The 20956-nt window shown below is 51.8% G+C and overlaps 11 protein-coding genes across 11 annotated transcripts; 6 read left to right on the top strand and 5 right to left on the bottom strand.

Moving 5' to 3' along the window:
* Positions 1-134: 134 nt before the first annotated feature.
* On the top strand, positions 135-1570 carry BJY04DRAFT_206511 (major facilitator superfamily domain-containing protein; the record flags this gene model as incomplete). The annotated part of the gene is made up of 6 exons (XM_073713720.1): positions 135-205; positions 296-679; positions 947-1022; positions 1062-1112; positions 1146-1297; positions 1339-1570. 6 exons carry the CDS (start codon positions 135-137, stop codon positions 1568-1570), a joined length of 966 nt encoding a protein of 321 aa, XP_073573011.1.
* Positions 1571-1865: 295 nt separating this feature from the next.
* On the bottom strand, positions 1866-3331 carry BJY04DRAFT_206510 (pyridoxal phosphate-dependent transferase; the record flags this gene model as incomplete). Its single annotated transcript, XM_073713719.1, has 3 exons — positions 1866-2256; positions 2314-2704; positions 2758-3331. The coding sequence occupies 3 exons, from the start codon at positions 3329-3331 to the stop codon at positions 1866-1868; spliced, it is 1356 nt and encodes a 451-aa protein (XP_073573010.1).
* Positions 3332-3770: 439 nt separating this feature from the next.
* On the top strand, positions 3771-4956 carry BJY04DRAFT_216496 (ketopantoate reductase family protein; the record flags this gene model as incomplete). Its single annotated transcript, XM_073715777.1, has 3 exons — positions 3771-3969; positions 4026-4684; positions 4747-4956. The coding sequence occupies 3 exons, from the start codon at positions 3771-3773 to the stop codon at positions 4954-4956; spliced, it is 1068 nt and encodes a 355-aa protein (XP_073573009.1).
* A 244-nt stretch (positions 4957-5200) lies between these two features.
* BJY04DRAFT_226663 (putative proline-specific permease) lies at positions 5201-6944 on the bottom strand (the record flags this gene model as incomplete). The annotated part of the gene is made up of 3 exons (XM_073718466.1): positions 6573-6944; positions 6221-6520; positions 5201-6170 (listed from the first exon to the last, which is right to left on the bottom strand). Exons 1-3 carry the CDS (start codon positions 6926-6928, stop codon positions 5201-5203), a joined length of 1626 nt encoding a protein of 541 aa, XP_073573008.1. The 5' UTR covers positions 6929-6944.
* A 506-nt stretch (positions 6945-7450) lies between these two features.
* On the bottom strand, positions 7451-8385 carry BJY04DRAFT_226661 (uncharacterized protein; the record flags this gene model as incomplete). Its single annotated transcript, XM_073718465.1, has 2 exons — positions 8195-8385; positions 7451-8145 (listed from the first exon to the last, which is right to left on the bottom strand). The coding sequence occupies exons 1-2, from the start codon at positions 8361-8363 to the stop codon at positions 7451-7453; spliced, it is 864 nt and encodes a 287-aa protein (XP_073573007.1). The 5' UTR covers positions 8364-8385.
* A 249-nt stretch (positions 8386-8634) lies between these two features.
* BJY04DRAFT_185030 (aminotransferase-like domain-containing protein) lies at positions 8635-10988 on the top strand (the record flags this gene model as incomplete). The annotated part of the gene is made up of 3 exons (XM_073710712.1): positions 8635-9364; positions 9413-9807; positions 9859-10988. Coding segments are annotated over exons 1-3 (1364 nt in total), but the record flags the coding sequence as incomplete, so codon positions are not given.
* A 110-nt stretch (positions 10989-11098) lies between these two features.
* Positions 11099-11874, top strand: BJY04DRAFT_185028 (uncharacterized protein). Its single transcript, XM_073710711.1, has 2 exons — positions 11099-11421; positions 11487-11874. The coding sequence occupies exons 1-2, from the start codon at positions 11186-11188 to the stop codon at positions 11743-11745; spliced, it is 495 nt and encodes a 164-aa protein (XP_073573005.1). The 5' UTR covers positions 11099-11185; the 3' UTR covers positions 11746-11874.
* An 899-nt stretch (positions 11875-12773) lies between these two features.
* Positions 12774-13124, top strand: BJY04DRAFT_216491 (uncharacterized protein; the record flags this gene model as incomplete). Its single annotated transcript, XM_073715776.1, has 1 exon — positions 12774-13124. The coding sequence occupies one exon, from the start codon at positions 12774-12776 to the stop codon at positions 13122-13124; it is 351 nt and encodes a 116-aa protein (XP_073573004.1).
* A 973-nt stretch (positions 13125-14097) lies between these two features.
* Positions 14098-15808, top strand: BJY04DRAFT_185025 (bZIP transcription factor). The gene is made up of 3 exons (XM_073710710.1): positions 14098-14540; positions 14590-15433; positions 15480-15808. Exons 1-3 carry the CDS (start codon positions 14136-14138, stop codon positions 15593-15595), a joined length of 1365 nt encoding a protein of 454 aa, XP_073573003.1. The 5' UTR covers positions 14098-14135; the 3' UTR covers positions 15596-15808.
* Positions 15809-15934: 126 nt separating this feature from the next.
* On the bottom strand, positions 15935-17698 carry BJY04DRAFT_216489 (ankyrin repeat domain-containing protein; the record flags this gene model as incomplete). Its single annotated transcript, XM_073715775.1, has 1 exon — positions 15935-17698. The coding sequence occupies one exon, from the start codon at positions 17696-17698 to the stop codon at positions 15935-15937; it is 1764 nt and encodes a 587-aa protein (XP_073573002.1).
* A 431-nt stretch (positions 17699-18129) lies between these two features.
* On the bottom strand, positions 18130-20509 carry BJY04DRAFT_216488 (uncharacterized protein; the record flags this gene model as incomplete). The annotated part of the gene is made up of 6 exons (XM_073715774.1): positions 18130-18524; positions 18582-18877; positions 18925-19022; positions 19069-20269; positions 20320-20374; positions 20428-20509. The coding sequence occupies 6 exons, from the start codon at positions 20507-20509 to the stop codon at positions 18130-18132; spliced, it is 2127 nt and encodes a 708-aa protein (XP_073573001.1).
* Between the last annotated feature and the right edge of the window lie 447 nt (positions 20510-20956).

The raw sequence follows: 20956 nt of genomic DNA, 5'->3' as shown, positions 1-20956 counted from the left end.
CCCGGTTTAGCCCCTTTAAGCCCTGCGAGTCGATCTCCTGTTCAGGTCAAACAGCATATACACCATGTTATCTTCCTATCATGCATGTATGAGGAATAGGGGAAGAATGATCATGAAACACCTCTGGCGCTCAAATGGAAAAGTCGTCCGTCTTAAAGACGCCCAACAGCAAGGGACATGGGGACCTCGAGGCCGCCGCTGAACTGTGCGCAGCGGGCGTTGTTGTTCGACACGAAGGGAGATATATCGAGCCTGATGGCGAGTAGTACACTAGATTCTCTCCTCGACGAAAGAGGTTGACCACATTTTCACTGCCTATATGTGGCCTCCTCACCCCGCTGGGCTCTACGACGGTTCTGGCAGCAATTCCGGGGATATCATCTACTTATAACACCACCAGGACAATCATCAGTCTGTCCAATGCACTTTATCTTGTCTGTATGGGGATTGCGCCTTCGGTATGGGAACCATTTTCTTACATTTACGGCCGGCGACCGAACTGCATCATCTCGGCTGGGCTCTTCACTGGCCTCAGTATAGCCACCGCGGTCGCTTCCGACCTTGCAGCATTTTTTGCCTTTCGTCTCCTAACCGCACTGTTTGGCACGGCATTCTTTGTGGTAGGGAGTGCGGCTATTGGCGATATATACACCCCTACTGAGAGAGCGACGGCGCTGGGGTAGTTTCTAAGCGGTACCCTTGTCGGTCCATGATTTGCTCCGCTGATGAGAGGAGCTACCGTCACATACGCCCGATGGCAAGACATTTTCTGAATGCGGGCGGTCTTTGGTGGGCTTGCCACTATCCTTGTCATCATATGTTTCCCTGAAACTATTCCTTCTCGCGCGATCGCCGAACTCCGTGGTCTCTCCCCAATGCAGCAAGTGAAGGAAATTCTTCACCGTATCAATCCTGTCACGGTTACAGTTCTTCTGCTGTCTAACAGAAACCTTTGGATAGTCGGTTTATCATCCTCATCCTTGATGTTCAATATGTACTCCCTCCTCACCCCGATCCGCTATGTTCTGAACGACCGTTTCCACCTTACGACACCACTGCAGTCCGAACTCCTGTTCCTAGCGCCTGGAATTGGATACCTCATCGGGACGTGTGTCGGTGGCCGCCTTTCGGATGCTGTGGTCAAGCATTATATCCAGGAACGAGACAGAAGAGTACCCGAAGACAGGCTACGGACTGCGACGCTCTTCCTAGGGGTCGTCAGCCCCGCATGCATGTTACTATATGGCTGGGCGGTAGACCAAGAGGTTAAAGGCGTGGCTTTGCCCGTTATCGTCATGTCCATTTTCAGGGTATATCACAGCTCCTGAGCTTTTCTAGGCTGAACGTGTACTGCCTGGATGTTGTACAGCGAGACGGGCATAGCGGCATGGTTGTTGCGGGTAATTATCAGATCCGGTATATGTTTGCGGCAGCGGGGTCAGTAGCTTGCCTGCCTGGGATTGACACAATGGGTGTTGGGTGGTTTAGCACCATCTCAGCAGTGTTTATGCTTTTGACGAGCATCTTAGTTGAGTTGGTCGTCTGGTATGGGGAGGGCTGGAGAGCTTGACGATCTACATCGGCCCTGTTCCGTTGATATTACATCTTGAGATATCACGCAGTGCATACCTTGTACCTTACTTGAAATTCCAGCATCAGGATATACTTGATTTGGGTGTAATGCCCACTGAAAAATATAATATCCAAATTCCACAGCATGATCTTCTGAGCGAGTCGCTGTTTTTGGGTACTAGTACTACAATAAGCGGAATGGCGATTCTTGCTTTATTTTCAGTCGCAATTCTGCATAACATAGCTCAGTCAAAGTGTTGTCACATTCCATTGGAAAGATAAGTTTGAACTATTTAGGTCAGCTCCATCTCAGGCAAATCATGGAGAGCCTGCTCCAGAATATCCACCCCCTCTAGCATAACCTTCTCGTCAATAACCAAAGACGGACAGATTCTTAACCTGCGGCCTGCAGCATTGACCAGCAATCCTCTTTCCAGGCATAGCCTAGCCAACCGTTTCCCGGTCACCCGGCCTTGCGGATGCGTTTCGTGAATATAGATGCTGCGGAACAGCCCTTTTCCAGTGATCATGTCAAAGTATGGCGACCTGATAGCTCGAAGGCGGGTCTCGAATTTTTTGCCGAGGATATGGCCTCGCTCAATGAGGCCTTCGTCTAGAATAACGTCGAGGGCGGCAAGAGCAACTGCGCTGGCTAGAGGGTTTCCGGAGAATGTTGATCCGTATCTGCCAGATGTTGTAAGTGTTCTTGATGCAGTATCTGAAAAATTAGGGAGTACTTACTGTCCCGGCTCTATCCCACTCATTGCCTCCTTCGTTCCCAGTACCGCGGAGATAGGGTACAGTCCGCCGGAGAGGGACTTTCCAAGAACGATCATGTCCGGTTTTATGTTCGCTGACGTGTAAGAGAACAAGTGCCCAGTCCGTCCTAGTCCAGCTTGGATTTCGTCCGCGATAAACAGCACGTTGTACTTTGTGCATAGGCTCCTCACGGCAACAAGGTAATCATCTGTCGGGGCAAGGCACCCAGCATGACCTTGGACACATTCTACCAAAAATGCTGCAATACGCGAACCGCACCGCGCAAAAGCCTCCTGTAGGTCTTCAATTACTCCAAAGCGGACTGTATTTCCGGCGCAGTGGGGACCGATGTTTGGCATCCAAGGGCCGGTATCTACAAGATCCATGTTAGTATAGCGCACCTTCTTTGCTCGACGACCAACCTACTCTTGCGATAATGCGCATCCGTCGACCCAGACAACAGACTCAACGAGCGCCCATGATAATTCGACACAGCAGTCAACACAATCGCCTCATCCTTTCCAATGCCTTTAACCTTATACCCCCAAGTCCTGGCAAACTTAATCGCCATATCAACCGCCTCCGCACCTCCATTCAGCATCGCGACCTTGTCAAACCCTGTAACTTCACAGACCCGCTTACAGAACAGTGCATACTGCGGAATATGGACGCTTCGCGAGGGCAGGGTAAGTTTCTCGCACTGGTCTTTCATTGCCTGCACGATCTTCGGGTGGCAGTGGCCTTGGTTACAGGCGGAAAAGCCGGCGTTGAAATCGATGTACCTCTTACCAGTGATGTCCCAGAGGAACTCGCCGGAGCCGCGGACCATGAGGACATCGTGGGTTGTCATGCCTTCGACGCTGTAGAGGGTGTCGTGGTAGAGGTAGTCGGCTGGTGAGTACTGCTTGTTGGCGACGTCTTCATTGTTGTATGTGCGGAGGGTTTGTTCAGCGCGGCCTTTTGCAACTACTTCGGTGGAGGACAAGATTGTTGATGCCATTGTGGCAATGGGTACTGTCCGAGTCTCTGTTGGTCAGGTTGAGCATCCAAGACCGACCGGCCTCGTAATTTAGCTGGAGAACATCCTTTTTATCAACATGATGTGTCTCTCTCTGAGGCGGCGTTCTTGTGCCTTTTTCCTGGTCCTGCAATGAGGGACTTCCAAAACCAGGTACACGAGTCGCATGCTCAAGCAGCCCACTGTGCACTTAGGATTACTGATAACGATTATACCCCTACTCCAACATCGGGCTCTATGCCCGTTGCAGTAATGCGAGACGCTGACCATATGGGGCTAGATTACTCCAACTACTAGTCCGGGATAAGAGTATTTCTGGCGAGATAGCCTGGATATCTGCGGGGGCGGCTGATAGGACTGGTATTAAATGTTTAGAAATCACAGATGATACCCCAAGTCAACAGAAACATCAGCAGTCAACATGGGTTCACTCGCAAAATCCAACATTCTCGTCATCGGTTTCGGCGGAATCGGGACAATGACAGCCTACAACCTCGAAGCAGGCGGCCTCGCATCAGTCACTGGCGTCCTACGGTCAAATTACAATCTCGTAGACAAACAAGGATTCAACATCTGGTCCTGCGACCACGGCGAAATCTCCGGATGGAAACCCACATCGAGTAAGCAGTCAAGAACCAGAGAGTTCCTTCTCCCTAAAACCAATGCAACCCTCCAGTCTCAAGAACCGTCCCAGACGTCCGCAACACCTCGACACCCCCCTTCGACTACGTCGTCGTCTGCACGAAAAACATCCCGGACATCCCCCCAACAGTCGTCGAGATCATCGCCCCCGCAATAACACCATCCCACACGGCAATCGTCCTCGTGCAAAACGGCATCAACATTGAAAAGCCCGTTATTGCTGCGTTCCCCTCCAACATCGTCATCTCTGGGATCTCCCGCATGAGCTCCGCTGAGCTTCGGCCCGCGGAGATCTTCCACCAGGATCATGATATCCTTATCATCGGGGCATTCCGTAATCCAAATATTGATCCTGAAGTCGAGCGTCGAGCTGCAAAGCATTTCACGGAGCTGTACAACGCCAGCGGCAAAGCGACGGGGCAGTATGCTGAGGACGTGGGGTTTATGAGGTGGCGGAAATTGGTATACAATGCCTCGTACAACTCTCTGTGTGCGATCACGGGGATGGACACGTCGACGCTCAGATTCACGGGTACCGCACCAACAGAGCTGCTATTGCCGGTTATGCTTGAGGTGAAGAGTATTGCTCGGGCGGCGGGGTATCAGCTTGCGGCGGACCAGGAGGATGTTTCGCTGAATGGGGATGCGTCGGATGCGTACTTCCGGCCGAGTATGCAGCAGGATGTTGAGAAGGTATTACTTACTGCCTTCCTGGGTCTGTTTGTCATGTCTCAGTCCGCTAACATGTTGAGCAGGGGAATTATATGGAGATGGAAGTTATTGTCGGAGAGACGGTGCGGGAGGCACAGCGGTTAGGAGTGCCAGTGCCGATGCTCACGTTCGTCTACTCCCTTTTGAAAGCTCTGCAATTCAAAACACAGGTGAAGAGGGGCTTGGTTACCCTTCCGGCAATGAAAGATTATGGTGCAGATGATATGCTGGCGACGGGCAAGAAAACTACTTGAATTGCGCAGGGCACCGCAGTTAGCTGTTGTGAATCAGTATAGTAAAGACACCAGGTCGACCTCCAGGTTAAAATACAATGCCAGCGATCCCTTGATGCTTACTGTTCTTATATCCGTGGTGCGGCATGTACACCCGGTAGTTAAACTGGCTTACAGCATACAAGAAGTCAGTCTTGGAGTGTTGAATTAATATAGAGATTTACTGTACATCTCATACGCTGCTAAGGAAATACATGAGTATGGCTTACTCCCACAAGGCCTTAACAGCCCTTACCCACTTCTTTCCACTCTGAGTCTTGACCTCCTCTTCGTACTCTTTACTCTCGACCCCTGTCCTGAGGTCAACCTCAATCGGGTCAATAACCCACTTCTCCTTCCAGGTCCAAATCCGATGTCCGACGTAAAACACTCCAAACAGAGGAATCCCAATATAAGCCGTAAAGAACCCACTAACACTCCACTTGGACGGAAAGAAAACATCAAAGCCGTTGATCAAGGCCAGGAACGGAAACAGCCCAAGTCCAAAGTACGACCCCCACGGTTGGAATCTCGATGTATAGGGGAGATTGTCTCTAATGGAGAGGTTCTGCGCGGCGCACGCCTTGCGGAACCGAAGGTGTAAAATGCAACAGCATGTCCAGGAGATAAAGGCAGACTGGTTCGTTAGATTCACGAACCAGTTGAACACGACAGCGCTGCTATCTCCTAGATTCGTATATGCGAGGACACAGAAGACAGAGCAGACAGCGACGCAGCGGTAGGGGATTCCCGATTTTGTGCACGCGAGAAACCACTTCGGGGCGTTGCCGGCTCGGGCTTGGCTGTATAGCGAGCGGGTGGCCATATACAGGAATGAGTTTCCAGACGACCATGCGGATATGAGGATGCCGCCGTTGATGACGCTGTCGAGGACTGGGATTCCGGCGTTCTTGATGCCGACGACGAAGGGGGATGCGCCGGCGCCGGTTCCGCCGGATGTGAGTGTTGAGTCGGAGGATGGGCAGATGACGGTGATGGCGAGGATGGAGGAGATGTAGAAGAAGAGGATGCGGTAGATGTAGCGTTTGGCGGCGCGAGGGAGAGTTTTTCTTGGGTTCTTCATTTCGCCGGTGGTGATGATGAGGAACTCCGGGGCGAAGGTGAAGGGGAGGGCGGAGAGGACGAGGGTTGACAGCAAGGCTAGGAAGCGGCCTGTGTTGCCTTCTAGTATATACCTGCTATTGTCAGAGATCTCAGATGGAGTATCAAAGGGCAGTGAACATACTCATTTGCAGCCCCTGGGTTTTGCCAGTATCTGAATCCCAGTCTGTCATGGCTGGGACCGCCTCCGAAGAAAAGAATGATAGAAACAATGAGCAGACCGGCCATCATGATCACTTTGAGCGAGGCAAACCAGAACTCGCTCTCGCCGTAGAATTTGACCGGCAGCGAGTTCAATGCTATAATTACGACCATCATAACAGTGATCCAGACTCCGATGTTGATGTCGTTCGGCCAGTAGCTGATGACCAAGGATGCAGCGGTGATCTCGTAGGGCGCAAGAATGACCATCGAGTAGACGTATCTATCTGAGTTAGCCTAAAGTGCATAGGCACAGCCAAAGACCGAATTCTTACAGCCACCCCGTTGCAAATCCAAAACTCGGCGACACGATCCGACTTGCATAGTAGCTAACCGAACTCCCAGGAACCGGCATAAAAGCCGCGATCTCAGTAAGACCCGTCAGAACAGTATACACGACCAACGACATGAAGCAGTAACAGCCGAGAATAAAGGCTGGACCACCACGAGCGAGCGTCTGTCCTGAGCTGACGAACAATGCAGTCCCAATAGTGCCGCCCAAGGCGAGCATTTGGGCGTGTCTCGACTTGAGACCACGCTTCGTAGTCTCTGCTTCCCCAAGCTGAAGTCCATTTTCTGATGATGATACCTCACCTTCAGAAGGTGCCTTCAAGCCCTTCTCTGTATCCATCGTGTATAGTAGTATGGTACTGGTGGGAGGAATGTCAACTGTCTTCATACGATCAAACACAGCGCACCCCGGGATATATAGCAACTAGACCAAAGTCCAGTCATGACCGATGGCGTCTCCAACAAGGCGATAAAGATAAACGCAGTCCCGATCATTGGCCGAGTCGAGGGTCGTTCCCAGCTTCCCAACAGCCGGGACAGTGGGCCGGTACCTGGGACCCACGCGGCCGGGTCTAGGGCTACACACTATTTCTCTTCGGGACAAACTGGCGCTCCAACGACTCAGAGTTGGCCGATAGCGTCGGCATGGAGTGCCAATGGGTCTCCAAATGACTCAGGGACGCCGATGCCGGGGCATCAGTTGACAACGGATACTCTCCGACGTTTGATAAGATCGATCACCGAGTCCATACTTCTTGAATCATTGACGAGTATACGGGTAGACCTCCGCTCATAATGAAGAACAGGTTCAAGACATGTAAAGCAACTCCTAAGATACAATATGTAATACCATTCTATAGAACTAAACCAACAACGCCTCCGGCGACACCAAATCCACCCACCCCAGATTCGGCTCCGACTGCACCCATCCCAGCCTCTGCTGCACCAACTTCGAATAAGTCTTGACGTCCTCGATCGGATAGCTCAAATACGAAATCTCCTCCTGCCGATAAACACCCCCACACATAAACATAATATGCACCATCCGACTACCCTCCTTCGCCGAGAAATGCCCTCCCCCGTGATACAAACTGCCGAGCATGATAAACGCCTCGCCCGCCTTCAGCTCCGCATCAATCACACCCTTGTTCCCGTCCGGTCCGAAATCAGGCTTCTCGTCGCCCCAGAGGTGTGAACCCGGGATTATGCGCGTTGCGCCGATCTCTTTGCTGGTGTCGCATCCAGGGACGAATAGGCCGAGGAGCATGTCTCTGTTCTCATGGTATTCGGAGACCTTCGCGTGACGCGCGTGGTGGTTCTTGTCGTCGCGGTGTAGCCGTTGTGCTTGTGCGCCGGGTCGAATGTCCATTGTGATGGAGATTGAAAGCAGTGGGTGTGTGACGTTTGTGGATGGCTCCTCGTTGTACCAGTTTGTCGTCTTGATTGCGAGGAACTCTTCACCCAGGTCTTGGTAGAGAGGGTCCGAGAAGAACTTTTCGCGGACGGTCTTGCTGCGGCCAACGAGGCGGGTGCATGTTTTGGTGCCGCCGTTGAGAGCTATCCTGTATTCAGCTTGCAAGTCATGATATTGGAGGGAGAGACTTACCGCCGACTTCACTGTTTGACTCCTTATTCAGGTAGGGCTCGACTTCGGCGCGTGCCTGAGCTAGAGTCTCGAGGTCTGTGAAGTTTTGGACGATGACACAGCCATCGCGCTTGAGTGCGTTGATGAACTTCTCGCGGGGAGCAGAGTATGAAATTCGTTGGACGGACATCTTGCTTGGTATAGAGTAGGTTGTGTACTTTGTGGTGGCGACCGGGGAGGAGATATTGTGCAATATATGTCTACCATCTTCAGCAGCGGCTATACAAGACCGTCAATAATAAAATCGCTGCGATAACATAATTCAATCACATTTCCACCTCTTATCAGGAATTTTATGATTGGTTACAGCGGCAGTTTGTCCGAGAGTGGACTAGGGTTGGGGTCGCCCTGGTGGAGGCCTTCATCTTATCGCTGTCCCCAATTTTCTCAACCGTTGAATTTGGTAAGATATGCGACCGAGCGAATCGTCTATGCCATCCCAATGAGCCTCCTCGAATTTCTGGACCTCTATCATTCTGTGAATGAAACGCGACGACAGTCAAGCACCAACTAGGCAGGGGATTCCGTCGCCCGCCGACACCGGGAATGTCGCCACCGCACGACATACACACATCACCTCCCCCTCAGCTATAAGCAACTCACAAGAAATAGAACTGAAGGATAGAGATAAGAAGAACAGCAGTCAACATGCCATCGAACGAGTCTCCTATCGACCTCTCCAGCGGTTTTCCTGCGCCATCCTTGAACCCGATCCAACAACTCAACGACGCCACTAATACTGTCTTCTCCAACCCCGACATATGGCACGATGGCATGATCTACGGTGCTGACGCTGGCTATGAGCCTTTCCGACAAAATGTCGCGCGGTGGCTATCAGACTTTTATTACTCGGATGCATCATCGAATGACACTATAGATGCCGACCGGATATGCATCACCGGCGGCGCGAGCCAGAACCTTGCTTGTCTCCTTCAGGTGTTTACAGATCCAATTGTCACGAGGAATATCTTCGTTGTTGAGCCGGGCTATTTTCTCGCGTTTCGGATCTTCGAGGATGCCGGTTTTGCCGGACGCTTGAGGGGGGTTCCAGAGGATGAAAAGGGCATCGATTTGGGGTTTCTCGAGGAAGTGCTAAAGCAGGAGGAGAAAACGCGACTATCGGACGAAACTGTGAGATACCCTTGAGTTTGAGGATGTATCGAGCTAACGGAATATAAGCCCTTCAAACCATATCGATCGTACAGGAAATTGTACCGCCATGTTATATACTGCGTTCCGACCTTCTCCAATCCATCAGGGCGAATAATGAGTCTGTCACGACGACAGGGTTTAATCCGTCTAGCTCGACAATACGACGCTCTCATTATTGCAGATGACGTCTACGACTTTGTGCACTGGCCGACGGCCCCGTCGTTAGATCTAACAACCTCAACGAACACATTCAAGAGCATCATTCCTCGCTTAATCGACATAGATCGCACCCTTGACGGAGGTCCTATAGACACCTTTGGAAACTGCGTCAGCAATGGTAGCTTCAGCAAGTTAGTTGGCCCGGGATGCCGAGTAGGGTGGGCTGAAGGGACCCCTGCTTTCGCTTATGGACTCTCCCAAGCGTATGTTCATTCTGCCCTGCTATAGATACCTGCATGGCTAATGATATATAGGGGATCCTCTCGCTCCGGCGGCGCGCCATCGCATCTAATGTCCACATTCATCAACGAGATGGTACGGGCTGCGACCGAAAATGATGGCTCGCCAACAGCAATGACAACTCATATACTCCACACCCTCATACCAGCATATTCTCGGCGGTACAACGCTCTCATGTCGGCAATCATCCAGTATCTCTGTCCACTAGGGGTAGTACTTCCACCGACCAATGAGTTCAATCAAGGCGGCGGGTTCTTCATCTGGCTAGAATTACCGGCCCCTTTGAAGAGCCATGAGGTTGCTGCTGCGGCGAGGGAGGGTGGAGTTGTTATTGGAAATGGTGCGGTATCTGCACTTCCGGAGGGAAATGATGGTCTCGCTAGCTATGACAATTTCATAAGGTTGTGTTTTGCGTGGGCGGATGAGGATCGGTTGGTTGATGGTATACGCGGCTTGGGGAAGACGTTGAGGAGGTTGATTAGGGAGCAGCCAACGTCTAAGATCTGATGTTCGCAAGTTCAGGTTGTCTCCACCTCCATGGGTTATCTCAATAAAGTGATGCAGCAAGAAGTGACCGACACCGTATGATTTGATATACCTATAGAGTTGGTTAAGAGGACCTGGACAACTGGCTGGGGTTGGAAGCCCTTGCCCTATCAGACCCTTAACGCTGAGTGCTCGGTTTCAACCTCCTTTTCGTCCTCGACAGACTTCAGTTGGTTGCCTGCAGTTCTCAGTAGCTTCGGAATTCCGGGGTACGCAGCACAGATCCGGGCTGAGATCATCTTCGAATGTGGCCGAGATCTGCTGGAATAATTCGGAGGACTGATCGAGCACATTCCACAAATAGAATAGAAGATATTGCCCAGAACGGATGATCGACAGGTCTACGTGTACCTTTTTTGGAATGCGGTGCTATTGGTACAGCAGGGAGCTTTGTGGGTGAGGCGTACCGGAACTCCGGGGTATGGCGCACTACTCCGCTGCAGGATTGCTATTAGTAGAAACCTACCATTCCAATGGTAGGAAGATCTTCTCCTGCAGGCAGATTGTCGAAGAGGCGGTTAACCAGACTGCGCAATGTTCACCTGCGGCGGATACTGCCTCAGCTGAGAAGGATGAGGACAACAGAGACATCCGCGAGACACGTCGGAGCTTCATTCTGCTATGCAAAAATAGCAGAAAAAAGCACAAAGAAAAAGTATATAAGGCAGTTTCAAGCAGCACCAATCTTGCTTCTCATCAACATCATCAACTCAATCATTTATAGTCACTCGCTCACAGCACAACTCCAGTTCTATACCCATTCTCGATTAATAATCACCAACCATCACCGACAAAATGAAGACTTCTTTCGTTGCCATCGCTCTCTCCCTCGCTGGCGCCGCCGTCGCCTGGCCGCCTACCTCCCCCGACTGGAAAGTCGAGGAGCGCGCCGCCCGGGCCTTCCCCTACAGCATCGGCGGCATCTCCCTCAAGCACTTGAAGGAGAGCGACACTTGGGACTTCACCTTCACCATCACCCACCGCTCTCCTGCCGGTCAGGCTGTTGACTCGACTGTCGGACACACTGCGTGGTATGTCCTCTACACACCCAACCATCTCTGCAAATTCAAAGATGTCATTCTAACCATGACCGCAGGACCAACGGCAGCGCCCCCGTCGGCCCTTCCAGCCCTGAAGCCGCCGAGAACCCGCAGTACAGCTTCTACTTCCCTACCGGTGCTCCTTACGTCGAAGACCACTTCCGCTTTGCTGTTGACGGACCGCACGGTCTTGCGGCTGGTGATATTGTGGCTGGGAATAAGTACCAGTGTGGTCCTTACACTGGTGGTTTGGAGAATGTGGATGTTGAATGCAAGACTGTTAACCTTGGCGAGTTCTTCCTGGGTTCCAACTAGATCTGCTGGACTGAGGGGCGGACTAAGGGTTAAGGTTTGCGGTGGGATGGTTGTTAGACTTGCTTTTAGTATGCATAGCTGTTTTAGTTGAGGGGTGATAGATGGGCTTGTTTTGTTTCGGCATCTGACCTGATACGTTCTTTTCAATAAATGAACATGTCCATTTTGTGTGCACTCAAATCCATAGGCGTGTGGCTTTAGGCGGCAAAGTACTACTGTTTTAGCCAGGGCTCATCATAGCTGAAGAGCGTAGATGCAGGAATTCAAGGCCACGATTAACCTGACCCTTGACCTGGTTGCAGGACCTCTGCTGTGATATTTTGATACTATAATCTTAATTTGCCCATGAAATCATACTTGCCAACCATTAAAAGGGGTTTCACGAATGGAATGGATTGCTACATCCACCAATGCCGAGTCCACTTGGACTCGCACTTGATTCCTCATTGCTGTGGCTAATCCCCCCTGCTTGAACTGGCAGCGGCAGCACGGATTTCCTCTATCCAATGCTCTAATCTCTTTCTCAAGCGAGTTAGTCCGCTACACGGATACTGGATATCTCAGTGCCCTAAAGGCGCTAGGACCGCATATGCAACGTCTGGATAGGTTAACGCAGAGTGCCATACTAGAACCTTCTGTCGACTCATGCACATCCCCTCCTCCTTGGCCATGACGCTATTAGCGTGTCTGCAGAAACGTGGTTTCATGGCCCGTGCCGTCCGTCCATGGCATGGCATTCAAGAATGAAGCACGTTGCGATTAGTGATCACTCATCACCGACTGCCCGTTCAAGCAATTGAAGGCATCGAATTTAATGATTAGTTTAGTATATGCAGGTATTCGACAATGCGATGTAACCATTCACATCATGATTGCCACCAGCAAAATAGGGGTATAAGAGGCAGCTAGTTACACCCCCTATCGTTGAACTCTTCATCAGGACCAGGTCAACCAAACCAAGCCTTTTCATTTCTCTCTACCTTGGACAACCGCCAACCCTCCTCACCCCTGATCGACTATCAGCAATCATGAAGTTCGCCCTCGCCGTTCTTGCCTTGTCCTTCACCGGCGCCTCTGCCGCCGCTCTTCCCCAGCAGCCCGACTGGAAGGTCGGCAGCCCAGCTCCTGTGGATCCTGCTGGCTATCAACCAGATTGGAAGCTCAAGGAGCGTACTCCTCAGCAGCCCGACTGGAAGGTCGAAGCCCCCGCTCCGGGTCAGGCCGAGACTTCTGGCTGGCAACCAGACTGGAAGCGTGCCCCTCAGCAAAAAGACTGGAAGGTCGAGGCCCCTGCCCCTGGTCAGGCTGAGACTTCTGGCTGGCAACCAGACTGGAAGCGTGCCCCTCAGCAGCCGGACTGGAAGGTTGAGCAGAACTAGTAGGTGTATGGGAGGATTACACAACCAGGTATGCCTCGCCTCCTTACCCGTAATACCGCCGCTCGCCACTGTTGGAGCGACTACTAAAACACAATGTAACGATAGGAAGAATTGCACCACCATCAGAGCCTAACGCGGAAAGCGCACTGAACCTCATTACACGGTCTACCTTTTGTCCGGCCTTGTATCTGTGCTGTTGGTATTATTATAACTTGATATAATAAGAACAGAAAAGAAAGCGAATGATTAAGAGGGTATATATACTGAGAGGCCTCTGGAGCATGTTCTATCCGTACACGTCCCCTTGATAGAATTGAGACTCTGAAGCCCTGTATACGCGCTTGTATCCTGCAGTAGGATTGTAATGTAATTTGTTGAGCAACTCCATTCTTGCCATAGAAGGCTATTTGTGCTATGCAGTCCTGCGTAGAACTACGATACAATTGTGCAGAGCAACAAGACAAAGTAGAAGCTGGGGTCACAGTGGCGAATGGGTACATCGAATGTTTGCTAGGTGGTATCGCCCTCGATCCTTCTTCCGCAGTCACATTCGGGCAGATTAGCTTTTGGGGGATATCTAGTTGATACCGCGTATCATTGGAAACGCTATGCTAAGTAGTGTCAGAAGCTTCTTTTAGGCCGACAGACGTCCAAAGCCTTCCGCTGCGTTTTAGATCCTCTTCCTCGTGCCTGGTGATTGTTGCTTGGCACACAAATATATAACGAGCATTCCTTGTCCAAGAGTGAGATACAACCCAGACATGGGCTCATGTTCTTATATAGCATAAACTATGAGCAGCATACTGATTCGATATTAGTTAACAACTTACCAGAAGGCAGGCTGGAAGTGGTAGATGCATAAAAGTATGGATGCAGCATAAAGTGAGTCAAGCTGAGTAATGCAGTCACATGCCCCACCCGCAGTGAATTAAGGATGACCAATCTGTCTATTCAGCTCCTCCTTCAACGCTGTCCTGTCTTTTATCATCATTCCATACATGCAGAACAGAAATGGAACCTGAATTCTACAACAGTCTGAACTGGGTACTGACCACCGACCCGGCGGAGTCGTTGTTCCCCTACGACACATTGACTCCCCCACCAGGCCATGCCGACATATGGCCGGATCCCCAGCTGGAGCTGCTGCTCTCCGCTAACTCCTACCCGATCCCCGAGCCTCCACACCAGGGTCTGCAGGAGGTAGATCAATCCAACTCGGTACAGTTATACGGCGGTTTCTTTGCAAACCACCCGGACTTTGAGCCTGGGAGTGATGGGGGGAGTCAGCAATCAGATGAAGCCACTTTTCCACCTGCGAATACGAACCCGCCGAAGCGCGTATCGAAGTCGGACTCTGTGAAGAAAAGGGGTCGGCCGCGGAAGATTGCTGATGATGCTGGCGTTAATCCAGAAGAAGTACGAAACATTTAACTCCAACACTAGATTAACTCGTTAACTCGCATAGCGCCGGAGAGTACAAGTTCGCCTGGCACAACGGGCGTACCGATCTAGAAAAGAAGCGAACGTCTCGTCTCTCAAGGAGCGCATCAACCAACTAGAGACAGCAGTCAAGCAGATGAGCACGGCAGTCATCTCCTTTGGCGACGACATCGTGCGATCAGGCGCCTTGGACTCCCACCCCGATCTACTCAAACCCCTGGGCAACACAGTCCAAGCCTGCCTAGCACTCCCAACACTCCCGCACGGGGACTCAGACTACCAACTCGACCTCCCTGAACCAACCCCCAAAGGCAAAAAGACCCAAATGCTCCCCGCCTACCCATCACCCACCTCCTCCGAAACCTCCGAAACAATGGAAATCTCCGAATTCATCGACCGTCTCCACGTCACCTGCAGCTACCAAGCGTACCTCGTCTGCGCCAACCCCGCCGTCCCCCAGCGCCGCCTAGAGCGCCCCTTCGGCATGCTCCTCAGCATCATGCCACGGACCTTCGTAGCAGAGTACTTCAAAGACTGGCTACTCGCCCGAGCAGGCCACAAGTCCTTCGCGCACTGGGACCACGTCCCCTTCTTCCGGATCGGCGGTGCAGGGACGCACTACCCGGCTACGGGGAATACGCACTACCCTTTCCCATCGCATTCGACTGCGGCGACTGTGGAGGGGGACGCGTCGCATTTTTCGTCTCCGGAGAAGGATGATCTCGACGATGAGTGGTTTGATCTGGGTGATTTGCAGGGGTATTTGAGGGAGAAGGGGGTTGTTTTCCCGGCTTCTGCACCGTCGATTAATCCCTTGGTGCAGGGGGAGGTTGGGTCGACGGCGAGCAGTGTTGCTTGTTTTATACAAGGTACGTTTCTATATTTTTCAAGGTAAAATCATGCTAACATGTACAGCACTTGTGAGGATAGCAGTGTGTCTAGGGAGATCCCCGGGCTTTCGGCGTCGAGAGGTGGAGAATCTCGTTGACCAGTTCGTTGCTAAGCAGCAGCAGCTTGCCTGTTTGGCATGACACTGGTGTTGTCATATGGACCTCGAGGTTGCCTTGATTGTCGCGTTTTCTGAATCCAAGGGTAATCTTGCATGCGACCCGCCTATTTCTCCCCTCTCCCTCAAACCTAACGAGTTATGTTTATCTTACATTCTTCTACTACTCGGCGTTTCGAGACTGGATATAGACGAATTCATATAGCCTAATAATACCTACAAAACAGTTAATACCGCTTACACGCATTGAACGCTAGTAAACTGGAATTCTACTCGCAGCTAAAGCCATCCATCCTCAAAACGCCAGCCATGAATCAACAGCCATCGAAAAAGAGATTACAAATCACCGCGCAGCCTGAGACCTTCAGCTCTCAATAGAAAGGCTCTCAACTGGCCTACATAGCCTAGCGCCTCGCTGTGGTAAGGATTCACCCGCCGGCCCGGCCTCTGCAGGCTCGCTTTCGCCCTCTTGCACGACCAAACAACCGCCTGCATCAAAATGTACCTTTCTCTCCTCATCAACCGAACGAGAGAGTCCTTTCCAAACCAACCCCACAACCTCCTGATCACCCCTCTCCAGCGCCCAAACCAACGGGCTCTTCCCCTGCTTATCCCTGACATTGGCATCAGCCCCATACTCAATCAACGCCTTCACCACCTTCGCCACTAACCCCTCCTGTATCCGAGACAAACCCTTCAAGTACCGAATGCTTGTTGCGCACAGAAGCGGCGTATCCCCGTTCTCATCAACAACATTCGGATCCGCGCCTTTCAACAGGAGGTACCTAGCCATACCGAACGCGCCGGATCTAACGGCTTGGAAAAGGGGCGTCTGGCCCATCTTATCACGCGTGTCGAGGGAGAATCGTCCTGTTGCCATGAGAGCGAGGAATTCCGGAATCGCGTCGGCGGCAGCGGCATAGAAATGTGGGGGTCTTGCCTTGTTGTCCGCGAGGGTTGGGTCCGCGCCGTGAGACAAGAGCCAGCGGATTTTCTCGCGGCTGCCTTGCTGAGCGGCGTGGGAGAGCGGAGTGCGACCTGTTGGATCCTGGATGTTGGGTGATATGCGCTTTTTTGAGAGGAGGGTTGTGAGGATTTCTGTGGTTAGGGTGTCTGCGCCTTTCTGGAAGAGCTTCTCTTCTTGGTGGCAGAGATGGATGGGGTCGATATCTGGGCGGAGGAGGAATGCGAGGAGTATCTCCTTTGAGCTGCTGGCCTGAGCGGCTGAGAAGGGTGTTTGAGGTTCTTGGTTTGGAGAGCCGATACTGGGCTTGTTTACGTCGACGCTTTTATGTGCCAGGAGGAGTTTCACGATGGCTTCTTTCTTGGCAGCTGCTGCTTCGAAGAGGGGGGTTTGGCCGGAGGGGCCGGGGATGTTTCCGTCTGCGCCGGCTTCAAGGAGCGCGGTTACGATTGATAGGCGATTGTGTGAGATCGCCCACATGAGTGGCGTGCGGCCGTAGATGTCTTTGTAGTCCAGGTCGATGTTCTTGGATTTGATCAGGATCTCTGCCGTCGAGTCGTAGGCACTCCCAATAGCCAGGAAGAGCGGGATGGTGTACTCGATCCCGGCATGGTTGATGCCCGCTCCACTTGTTTCAAACAGCTGCTCGACAAGGCTCGTCTGGCACTGCCAGAAGTTTGGACGTTCGTGTGTACCGCGTTCGAGCCTTCTGGGCTCCTGCTCTACTCGATCCCCCGTCGTGATCTCGTCCTGGTTCAAGAGAATCCTGACCACGTCTGTGTGCCCCGCTGACGCAGCTACACAGAGCGGCGTGAGTGTACATCCTTCTCGATATCGGTATCTTGCACCACGGCCAAGGAGTAGCTGGACAAGATCTGCATGCCCTTCGGATGCAGCTAGAAAGGTGATTGATTTGTCGTCTTCTCGGATGTCAACGTCAGCACCGAGATCAAGCATCCGCTCAGCAACATCGATTCTATTATTCTTGACAGCCCAGACGAGCGCTGAGCTGTTGAAGCTTTTGATATTGTTCCGGTGCAGTAAGTCTGACGTCGTGCAGTACAGTCGCCGATTGAGTTTTGTGAAGGAGCTTATATCAGCTTGTGATGGGATCTGCTCTGCTATTAGCAGGAGAATATCGTTTGGGAGAGCCAGGAGCGGCATTTTATCTTGTAGTTGATCCTGTTGTGATACGGAGAAGAAGAACAATGACTGTCTTGTAGAGACTCGGGATGACGCGCTCGGAGGTTGGCGTGCGGGGTGACACAATGAGCAAGCAGCTGACTGGCTTCGTGAACGCGGGGTCAAACCCGAGGCGTTTTAACCGGTCCAATGTCGTTGAGATCAATCAATGACCTTTGCAGGGATATGATGTCGCGACTGGGGCAGAATTCAGGTTCGTTGTGGATGTTGGGGGCGTTTGTTGGTTCATAGGGCGATGACCGGGACGGGGTGTTGGAAGTCTCGAGCACTAGATATAGTGGTGGAACTACCACAACTTCATTTACAAACCTACTACAGAGTCGGTAGATTATATACATTCCTCTTTCCCTGTCACCAGACAAACAGTGGGTTGCTCATCCTGGAAAGAACGCCTAGCCAACCCTCACCAACCCCTCATGCCCGGCCCATCTAATAAACCGGTTTAACTGCTTCATATCATTCTCGTCAAATCGACTCAACATCATCCCAAGCTGAGAGACGGGACTCTGACCGAGAATACCCGAACCTTCGACCTCTGCCTTTCGGAAGCTGAAAATAATTGCCTGCGCGAGCGTCCAATACTCCGGCGCGTACTCCATGAACCCTACCCTCTTCCAGCATTCCTTTGGCGAGGGGGGGCTGCCATTAAGGGTACCTTGGCTGCCAGTGGAAAATCCTTCGTGTTGGCTCCAAATGGCTTTCCAATTATCTAATCCCTGTTGAATCGGGAGGATTGCGGCTTGTGGTGCGAAGGTATTGCGGGCGTGGAATAAAAGTGTGTGGAATGCTAGAATCCATTAGTTAGGTTCGGGTATGACAACGGACATAAGGGCTTTTGACGTACCGCTAACGATAATGAAGAGGTTGAGTTTGCCCAGTCCGGCAATGTATTCTTTCTCCGTGATATCAATTCCTCCGTTACACACTAGCGAGATGAGAGCAGCTATGGACAAATTTGGCAAAGGCGAGGGCAGGACGTCTTGCTCAAACATGAGTAGGAAAAAGTCTGCCGCCGTGGGTGCTTGGAAGCAGTGCTCCGGACAGACTGGGTCGAAGTTGAGTTCGGAGATCGAAACCTTCGGGGGGGTATTGTTGAATATGACGAACGCGGTATCGAGCAGGAAGATATAGGAGAGCGTTCTAAATTATCAGTATGAGGTCAAAAGGGTAGTGAAGTATATTGATACCTGTTAAATTCCTCCCTCGCAACGAAGCGTTTCCAGTCCTCTTCCTCCGTCGTAGGTTCGTGGTGGCTTCCGGGTGAAAAGCCGAGTTCCCTGGCAATCTGCTACGGTCAGGATCCTGTGTAGGAATGAGAGTCCGAAACATACCGCTGTCACCATGCTGAATCTGGATCGCCTGATTCTCCGTTTACTATCGTCATCGCCTTCCCAGTTTTGTAAGAGACACATTAGGTACGCCGCTTGCAGCGCCTTCAAGGCATCTCTCCGGAGGCGCGAGTCTGCCTCTGTACCATCGCCCAGGCTCACTGCCCGTCGGAAATGTTCATCCGCGAAGACGATTTCTTCGGCTGTGTTGCACCATACCTTCGCATTCTGATGTACCGACTCTTCTGGGGCAAAGCTGGCGCCAACCAGTAACATCGAGATAAGCAGGGTAAGGGGCGTACTGTGTATGTCGAAAGTTGGCTTGTGAATTATTGGGCAGTTCGGATACCAAAGCGACCAGAAATACTCCAAGTACCGTCTGATATTGGATGGACTGAAGAAGTCAAAGCAGATTCTCTCGATCAACGGCGACCACTGAAGAGTGATTGGGCTGCCCGGTCCAGGATGTATCGTAACATGCTTCAAGCGACAAACAAGATCATTTGTGACCAGTGAGAGTGGGTCGAACAGTGAACTCTTGCAGTTAAAGCATGAATTTAGGTCAGATCCAGGACTTCTGGCAAGTGCAGATGGAAAGGAGAAGAAGTCGAGTGAAAAGGAGTCCGGAAACAGTTCAGAGTCATCGGCATCAGGGCCGTCATCGAGAGGCAGCTCAGCGACAACCCTCGCCAGTTCCCTCGATTCCGACACGCGCATGCATTCAAAGGAGCTCATAAACCCAGTCATGCTTGTAAAGCGAGCAAGAAAATGGAATCCTCCAAAAGCAAAGCCGTCGCCTTTGGAGAGCTCCAAGCCCGCTAGAGACTCAAGACCCGTCTCGGGAAGTGAGGCGAAAACGGTGGTGCCATTGTCGACTAATCGCGATGGGTCCAGCCATGATCCTAAAAGGCTGACTCCGGTAAAGTCGCGGTTTTCACAGAGAGAAAGTTCTGTTTGACGAGATGGGAATTCCGGTGTCGGGGACGGCTTGAATTGGGGCGGCTGTTTATTTGCGTAAGTGCACTGTTGCTTGCGAGAGAGACAACCACCACAAGGGGATTGTAGATTGCACGCCTTTTTCAAGCGCACGCAGCCATCGCACGCGCGCCTCCTCTTGGGCCGAGGCCCGTGAGGTATAAGGGGAATGCCTGCACCAATATCCAGGCGCGCTTTGCAAGTGCGCCAGTGTCGTTGCAGGACGTCGCTATACAGTCAATTAGCTGATTTCGCATAATTTGTTTCCTGAATATTTACCTTCTCTTGAAGGAGTGATCGCAGAACTTGCAGCGGAAGGGTCGGTCACCACCGTCTGATTGGCTGATGAGCTATGGAATCTGGGCAAGGAGTGTGGATGGTGCTTACGGCTCAAGGAATGGCGATCAAGATGCTCTTGACGGCGAAAGAAGGCAGGACATTGAGTACAGAGGTAGGGCGAATCGGACATGGGGAGTTAGTTGTTGGTGGGAGGAGAGATGAAGGAAAGATTCCCCAGACTTACGTAGCTGCCGAAGTGCGGGGTCATTGCCACTTTGTCGATCTGTACAGATTCACTGCAAGTGTTCTCAGTGTACAGCTAACTGCCTGTCTTTCCCATTCTCACCAACCCTAGGCTAGGAGTTTTCTAATACATCGATGCTAGGGAGAATGCTGCTGCGGGGGCATCTCCGACACAAACGGAGCCGCGGACTTTCGCCCACTCCAGCCACCACCCCATCATTACCAACTATTCAAACCAATCATCAACCGTCGAAGATTGCAAAGTATATCCCCAGGCCTCGCGGTGCCCTTTGCTCCGTCAGATCTCCAGGACTACCGCGGAAAGTCCCCGCTCCCATGGCGAAACACCCTCTCAGCCGAACGATCCATAGCAGTCAAAGAGGCCGAGCCTGAG

Source organism: Aspergillus karnatakaensis (genome assembly GCF_047715665.1).
Source record: "Aspergillus karnatakaensis strain CBS 102800 unplaced genomic scaffold BJY04scaffold_15, whole genome shotgun sequence".
Classification (NCBI taxonomy): Eukaryota; Fungi; Ascomycota; class Eurotiomycetes; order Eurotiales; family Aspergillaceae; genus Aspergillus; species Aspergillus karnatakaensis.
Note: the sequence above shows the minus strand (reverse complement) of the source record. Positions and strands in the feature narration are given on the sequence as shown.